This window comes from Triticum urartu, chromosome 4 (genome assembly GCF_003073215.2).
Source record: "Triticum urartu cultivar G1812 chromosome 4, Tu2.1, whole genome shotgun sequence".
Classification (NCBI taxonomy): Eukaryota; Viridiplantae; Streptophyta; class Magnoliopsida; order Poales; family Poaceae; genus Triticum; species Triticum urartu.
This window is the reverse complement of record NC_053025.1, coordinates 437,593,865-437,602,149: the sequence shown is the minus strand read 5'-3', so window position 1 is coordinate 437,602,149 and position 8,285 is coordinate 437,593,865. Positions and strand designations below refer to the sequence as shown.

Genomic DNA, 8,285 nt, shown 5'->3' with positions numbered 1-8,285 from the left:
AATTCCCATGTATGCTCGAGAACACTTTGCTTAATATAAGAAGTACTCCCGGCTTGTCCTTTGCAATAAAAGGATTGGGTCATTTTGCTGCACCTTATTATTTTGGTTACTTGTTACTTGCTAACAATTATCTTGCTATCAAACTATCTGTCACTACTCCTTTACAACACATGTAGAGAATAACTTGTTGACACCGCTTATCAAATCTTGCTGCTCCTCGTTGGATTCGATACTCTTACTTATCGCAAGAGCTACGATTCATCCCCTATTTTTGTGGGCCATCAACGATCTAAAGACATTGCCATTGCCCGTCGTCATCAGATCAAGCCAGGATCTAGATTTCACCCCGAAGAACCAGTCCGAGCATATGCAGGCAATGCCTTCAACAACATAACTACATAAAAATATCACCATTGACAGGTATAACCAACTCGGGTTTGACCTAGGCTTTCACCTCTGAGCCCTAGACCGGGTGCTCGAGTAGCACCGCCGTCGACATCTCTCTTGTGTTGTCACCACCGCTATTCTGCGATCGCATCAACTACATGTGATATGCGGCCGTCTTTGATGCAGGAACATCCCTCTACGTCAAGCCACCGTTCATAGTTTGCATCTCACTATCAAAGCCAACCACCATATCTCGAGCGAGGAACCCTCACGAAGACCTTTCTGTGGCCACCACAATCTGTAGTGAGGTTGCCGTCGCGGGAACACCGAAGACAGAGCACACCACTGTCGATTATCACCTTGTGGGAGAGAGCTCTGCCCAGACCCATCGACCGAGGGGCCGATATAGCTAGAACAGGAGCACGAAAGGTAGATCACCATCGCTAAACCACGAGGTGCACATACCAGATCGGCGCCGCGCGTCCCGACCGAAGCCCTGCCTTGCGTCCCGACGACCGTCGCTTGGGAGATGCCGTAAAGCACACCCGAAGCCGTGCCACCTAGAAGCCACCGCCTGGAACAAGAGGCCGCCGATGGCCTAGGCCACTTTGTCGTTTGAGCGACACCATACTCGCTGGACTGACCTATCCCGACGACCACGTGAAAGAGGAAATCCTGCCACCGCCAATCACCGACGAGCTTTGCTCGGCAGTGTTTGCCGACCGCGGGAGGAGGTGGCCGCGGCAGTGCTGCCTGGGGTGCTCGCGCGAGCCGCCTCTTGCAGACGACACATGGGCTTGATCCGGGTTTTTTGGGAGCAACACTCGGACTTTCTACCCATCCAATTTCATTCCTTTGCAGATTAGAAGTGTATGTTGCCAATGTATAGGGGCGTTTCAAACAAACGAATTATGTGGTTCCATAGGGCACTACTGATATCTAGAAGCTTTTTGGGACGCAGGGGTGACTTATTCCTGTCCGCTAATTAGACCCACCTGACACACACCAAGATTTTGCACGACGTGTCCCACTCACATCTTCTTGTCACATTGATTGGATTTGGCTTGACCTCACGTGTTTCTCGCCAAACCACTATTATTATTATTAACAAACCCTAGCTACACGCTACTGTTTAGCTGCATGTATAAAGCGCGGCCTTTTATGGTTGGAAAACAAGCGCAAAATCAGTAGGAGCAACACAGGCATCACACGAACTGTACGCAGCGCCAGCAGAAATTGAGGTCATGCCACGCAGCAAGCAAAGAAAATAAATGTTTCATGAAATAAGTACTTATATTTTAAAGAAAATAAGAACAATATACGTATATGTCTAACTAAAACACGAGCATTGCTATACACTGCTGTATGTACCAGAGCAGAGAGGATGATCCCGCAGGCTAGTTAAACGAGACGAGAGTCATGCATTTTGTAGCATGCGGTAGGCATGTATGTGATGTCCGTTGCGTTGTGCACCAGGTCTTTGTGGTTCTCACGCGTGCGACCTCTATATATATCGCCTCGCCCCTCTCTGCTCGCACATGACTTCTCCCTCCTTGCCTCCTCCTCCTCCTCCTCTTCTTCTTCCCACCCACACAGACACAGGCAACACAAGGTTTTTCCTCCCCTCTCAACTACCCAACACGCTTCTCGCCGATTTCATTTCACGACATTTTCCTGCCGATCTTCATGCCAAAGCTTCTCGCCATCGCCATCTTGCCGTTTATTTTGGTCGTAGCCAAGCACTGAATCTTCAACGCGCTTGCCGTTTATTTTGCAGAGCGGCGAGGGAGGAGAAGGAAGAGGAGCGGGAGATGGCGGGCTGCGGTGAAGCCAAGACATCATCGGTTTCCATGGATGAAGAGGTAAGCTCCCCATAGCCTCTGTATTGTCTGCCGGCGGAACAGTGATGCATGATCGATGATTACAATTTTCAAGTTCTTCTTTCGGTAGTCTCCGACATCCCTGCGACTTGCTTGCAATGGTTTCCTTGGCTGAGCCTTCTGAATTATGGGAGACCTGTACTAGTTGGTAACTTGGTAGAGAGATGGGTGGAGTGAGTAATACGTTTAGATATTGGCTGTACATGAACACCATTGATGCATAACAGAGAAAGCTTGGGAGTTTCAACTAACGCAAATTAGGAAGCTGTTCTCAGTCAGTATTATCCCCCTGTGCCCTGTCCCTGTCCGGCCTACCTCTCTGACATAGATATGCAGAGTAAGCCCGTCAACTATCTCTGTTCTCCCATGAGCGTGTCACCTGTTTGGCTATGTAATTTCTCCTTTTTTCTGGCAGCCACTAAACAAAATGGTTAGCTTGTCAGTTTCCTCATACTAAAAAGTTATTTGGGTGCATCTTAAGTTGGAACTTGAGTGTACTAGAAGCGCTTTTAATCCACAAAACTGCGGTTTTAACCATTGAGAGCAAGTTCCTAGAGCGCATCCCATTACCTAACGCGCTCGCGCTCCTTAATGAGGAAGACGCTCTTATCCTCTGCACCCACTTAGCAAACCTGCAATGTCCTAATCTGAGTATTAAAGATGGATTCTGCACCATCGGTTACCGCAAGTGCATCTATAGGTTACGTGCAACCATTCCAGATTGCTCCTACTGACACCACGCGCACCAACATTTGCTAACGACGTACCGTACCAGCAAGGGACTATGAAGGGCTACGCAGTCTCATGTCTGCGTGCGACTCAAGAATCTATTGACCGATCAAAAGGCTGTGAAGGAAACAAAGGTGATGTGCGTGCGCGTCCATGATGGCTGACGGGCCACCGCTTGTCTGCGCACGCTGCTGCTGTCACACTTTCACTGACCGCCACACTGGCACTGCCCAAGCAAGAATCTCCCACCTGGCCTGCCTGCGTCACCTCTGCAGCCAGCTCCATGAGCTAGCTACGTAGTAGAGTACGAACGAACAAACACCTGTGCTGTGGTACCTTCCCGTGTCAGCAGCAGTTCACCACGGCGCCAACAAGTCGACACGGCGGCGGCAACGACCCCTCCGGTCAGGATCGATCGGAGTCGGACCCTTTGCGTCGCTATCGTGGGCTCTGTTGGGGGATCGCCATCGCTAGATCGCTCACATGTTTTTAGCGCCTTCTCGTGGATCGGAGGCGACCACGTCGATTGCCATGATTTTGCTGCCGGCTTGGCGCCCTCCTGTCCGGTGGCCGCGAAAAGTGGGTTCGTCGTGAACGCTGCCGCTTTTGGCCAAATCTTTCGGCCGTCCGTCGGTTTCGGCCGACTGATGCCGGCCGGGGACATGGCTGGGTGCGTGTATCATGCACGCCGTCGCGTCGGTCGGGATAATTGTCTGTCCGTGTCATGTACCCTGAGCAGACGGATAAGCCTGCGTGCATGCATGCGTCTTTCTTGCGTCCGTCCAGGGAAGCTAGCCGAGTGTGTCGCGGAGCTTTGGAACCTGATCCCGTAGCTTTTTCCCTCGCGTTTGGCGGAGGCCCTGTCTCTGCTCGGTCTCGGATATTTATTTTCTTCTGATACTGATACAGTGTCTTGTTTTTCTTCAGGCATGCGGCTTGGAGAAGAAGAAGTTTGGTGGGATGGCGCCCAAGAAGCCTCTCATATCAAAGGTAACAGCGCTAGCTAGTAAATATAGGCACTGTCAAGCATGGAAGATCTATGGGTCTCTAGAAGAAGACGTTTCCTTGATTTGGTCTGGTTGCATGCTAATGCTAACAATGCAGGACCATGAGCGTGCCTACTTCGACTCCGCAGATTGGGTCCTTGGCAAGGTCAGACAACACAACACAACACAACAACTTCTCTCACTTACTTATTCAGCCATGAAAAATCTTCATTCAGAATTGCATCTGACCATGCATGCTTACTCGATCTCCTGCCATTTTCTCCAGCAAGCTGCAAACAGCAGCTCAACGGCTGCAGTCGAATCGCTCAAGCCCAAGCTCAAGGTCAGTACAACAGCGGGAAGCTTCAGCCCAGCTGAACGATACTGTCAGTCAGGTCTATTTAGAAACAATAACTGATGCTATTTTTTTTTCTGCTTTCTTCAGAGAACTCCTCATCCCCAGCTTCCCCCTCGCAAGCCCACCTGTGCGTCTGGCTGAGACATGAGGTAAGAGGAAGAAGCCTCAAAGTCGCAGGATTTTTCGCATTGCAGATTCACCTACGTGACAGTTGTTGCTTCTTGTGGCGCGTTGCAGGGGTCACAATGCAGCAGCAACCAGCAGGTGAAGAGCTCGTAGGGAGGAGAGGAGTGAGCTCGGATTAATGTTGTTTAGCTGCTCCTGAATTCGTACTGTAGGAAACAACTTTGCATGCGAATTGGCTTGGCACTTGCTGCCTCTATGTCTGTCACAAGTCATTAACCGTCGCTATCATGGTTATTGAGTCGGATGGCATTTGCTGTTTCAGCAACCCTGCTACTATATTCGCCCTAAAATAACAAGCTCCATACAAATAAAAACCTAAGAACTGGTCAAATTTTACTCTTTTCAGGATTAAACTGAGAAACTAGTATGCGTTATACTAGTAGTTATGTCTATCATTGACTTGCTATATGTCGTGCTTTAGTTATTTTGTATCACATGGTTGCTGACTTAATTGTTTTGCCTAATGTGTCGCTAACTTGTAAGATATCCGTATACACTCCGAACTGAGTAAAGATACCATCCGTATTTGTATTCGAGTAAGATCCGCTTTGGGTTTCGTATCCTATTACATCCCTAATCGCATTTGCAGTTAAAAATTAAAAAATAGAACACGCGCATATGCTAGGCATTATCCGATCTTCGGTGACTAATTCTACTTACGTTTTTATCGGAAAAATCTACCTCATGATGCGATTAGTATGTCCAAATATATAGATTTTCAAATTTTAAAACCTATACTATCAGATTAAAAAATTGCAAAAGCAACAAAAAGGTACTTCCTCCGTCCCACAACACAAGACGTTTTTACAACCTATGTTAGCTTGCAAAAGCGCCCTGTTGGAAATATAAGCAGTTTACCGAATAATTTTATTAACAGAAATATTAGATAAAGCACGACTAGTATAGCAATGATAAAACAAGTCATGTGATTTGACAAATAGAAGGTAAACAACATCTTTATATATGAATTGTAACTAAACACATCTAGAGCAGACAGTATAGCAAGTTACATATATGAAATAGAGTCTAACATATCTAGGGCAAACACTGGAACAAGGAACTGTAGCAGGGCCTATAATAGAAAGAGGAAGAACACGTACGGGATAGCAGCAGCAGAAGCGTTGGACTTGGGGTCGGTGTCCTCGCAAGCCATGTCGTCGAGGAGGTTGTCGACGTCGGGGAAGTAGTCGTCGGAGTCTGGGGCGTCCGTGACGAAGAAGTCAGTAGTCGCGTTGAGCGCTCCCAAAAAACCTTATCACCATTCTCCCGTACATGACTCAAAGAGGTGGAGTTTCAGAGGCCTACTGTCCCGACCTGCGGTGCACGCTGCAAGCCGGCATGGGGAATATCGTAGCAGCAGCGCAGTGCTCAAGAACTTTGTGGTGAGAGAAAGAGGATCTTCTGGTGCGTCTTTCTGAGAGGAGCGACCTCCCTTTTAAAGGCGCAAGAGAAGGAGGCGAGAGGCTGCGCCGGGAGCTGAAGGGAATGAGGGAGACGAAACGAACAGGCAGCAGGCGAAGAGGTGCGTCGTTCGTATTCAGGGCCTGTTCTGAAGTCCTCCCAACTCTCCCAACTCCAAAAATTTTGCTTCTCAACCCAGCTTCTCACTCCGTGTAGCAATTCACATCCGTTCGGCAGCGAAAACAGCTTCTCTGTCGTCACTTTGGGCTGGTAGCGGTTGCTCACATGTCTAACGCCATATTGGGTTGGGTGGAAATCGTCCCATGGGCCAAGCATGCAGCCCAAAAGAGATGGAGAGAGGTGTTTCTGTACGAGAAAGGAGCCACGAGCTAGTTTTGACGAGGAAAGAAGGGAGGAGAGAGACTAAACGAAACGGTATGTTCACTTGGCGGTGGCAAACCACGTAATTTCAGCCAACTCCACGTTTTGAAGGATTCCTGAAGCTGCGATTTCCTAACTTCTCCAACTCCACGCTGATACGTCTCCAATGTATCTATAATTTTTGATTGTTCCATACTATTATATTATCAACCTTGGGTGTTTTATATGCATTTATATGCTATTTTATATGATTTTTAGGACTAACCTATTAACCCAGAGCCCAGTGCCAGTTTCCGTTTTTTTCCTTATTTTAGAGTATCGCAGAAAAGGAAAATCAAACGGAGTTCAATTGACCTAAAACTTCACGGAACTTATTTTTGGAAGGAAAGCAACCCGGGAGACTTGGAGTCCACGTAAGGGAAGTTTCGAGGAGGCCACGAGGTAGGGGGGCGCGCCCACCCCCACTGGGCGCGCCCTCCACCCTCGTGGGCCCCTCGTGGCTCCCCTGACGCACTTCTTCCTCCTATATATCTCCATATACCCTAAAACGATCAGGGAGCACAATAGATCAGGAGTTCCGCCACCAGAAGTCTCCGTAGCCACCGAAAGTCAATCTAGACCCGTTCCAGCAGGGTCCATAACGAGGAGGGAGTAGTTCTCCATCGGGGATGAGGGTATGTACCGGTAGCTATGTGTTTGATCTCTCTCAATCTCTCTCATGTTCTTGAGGTGGTACGATCTTGATGTATCGCGAGCTTTGCTATTATAGTTGGATCTTATGATGTTTTCTCCCCCCTCTACTCTCTTGTAATGGATTGAGTTTTTCCTTTGAATTTATCTTATCAGATTAAGTCTTTAAAGATTTGAGAACACTTGATGTATGTCTTGCCGTGCGTATTTGTGGTGACAATGGGATACCACGTGACTCACTTGATGTATGTTTTGGTGATCAACTTGCGGGTTCCGCCCATGAACCAATGCATAGGGGTTGGCACACGTTTTTGTCATGATTCTCCGGTAGAAACTTTGGGGCACTCTTTGAGGTTCTATGTGTTGGTTGAATAGATGAATCTGAGATTGTGTGATGCATTCGTATAATCATACCCACGGATACTTGAGGTGACATTGGAGTATCTAGGTGACATTAGGGTTTTGGTTGATTTGTGTCTTAAGGTGTTATTCTAGTACGAACTCTAGGACTATTTGTGACATCTATAGGAATAGCCCAACAGATTGATTGGAAAGAATAACTTTGAGGTGGTTTCGTATCCTACCATAATCTCTTCGTTTGTTCTCCGCTATTAGTGACTTTGGAGTGACTCTTTGTTACATGTTGAGGGATAGTTATGTGATCCAATTATGTTATTATTGTTGAGAGGACTTGCACTAGTGAAAGTATGAACCCTAGGCCTTGTTTCAACGTATTGCAATACCGTTTATGCTCACTTTTATCACTTGGTACCTTGTTGTTTTTTATATTTTCAGATTACAAATATGTTTATCTACCATCCATATACCACTTGTATCATCATCTCTTCGCCGAACTAGTGCACCTATACAATTTACCATTGTATTGGGTGTGTTGGGGACACAAGAGACTCTTTGTTATTTGGTTGCAGGGTAGCTTGAGAGAGACCATCTTCATCCTACGCCTCCTACGGATTGATAAACCTTAGGTCATCCACTTGAGGGAAATTTGCTACTGTCCAACAAACCTATGCACTTGGAGGCCCAACAACGTCTACAAGAAGAAGGTTGTGTAGTAGACATCAAGCTCTTTTTTGGCGCCGTTGCCGGGGAGGATAGCGCTTGATGGTATATCTTTAGATCTTGCAATCGAATCTTTTTGTTTCTTGTCTTAGCACTAGTTTAGTTTATAAAAGAAAACTATAAAAAATGGAACTAAGTTTACCTCATACGCTTCATCTTTTTAATATCTTTCGTGAGTATGATGGGAAAGAAAATTGTGCCAAAGTG

General features: G+C 47.1%; 1 protein-coding gene across 2 annotated transcripts; it reads left to right on the top strand.

Moving 5' to 3' along the window:
* The first annotated feature begins 1,847 nt into the window (after positions 1–1,847).
* LOC125551918 lies at positions 1,848–4,921 on the top strand. 2 transcript variants are annotated; one of them, XM_048715322.1, is made up of 7 exons: positions 1,855–1,999; positions 2,165–2,249; positions 3,924–3,986; positions 4,101–4,148; positions 4,269–4,325; positions 4,428–4,489; positions 4,578–4,862. In XM_048715322.1, the coding sequence occupies exons 1-6, from the start codon at positions 1,926–1,928 to the stop codon at positions 4,479–4,481; spliced, it is 381 nt and encodes a 126-aa protein (XP_048571279.1). In that variant the 5' UTR covers positions 1,855–1,925; the 3' UTR covers positions 4,482–4,489; positions 4,578–4,862. The 2 variants fall into 2 exon arrangements, with proteins under 2 accessions (XP_048571278.1, XP_048571279.1); XM_048715321.1 differs by having other exon boundaries at positions 1,848–1,999; positions 3,924–4,148; positions 4,578–4,921.
* Positions 4,922–8,285: the final 3,364 nt, after the last annotated feature.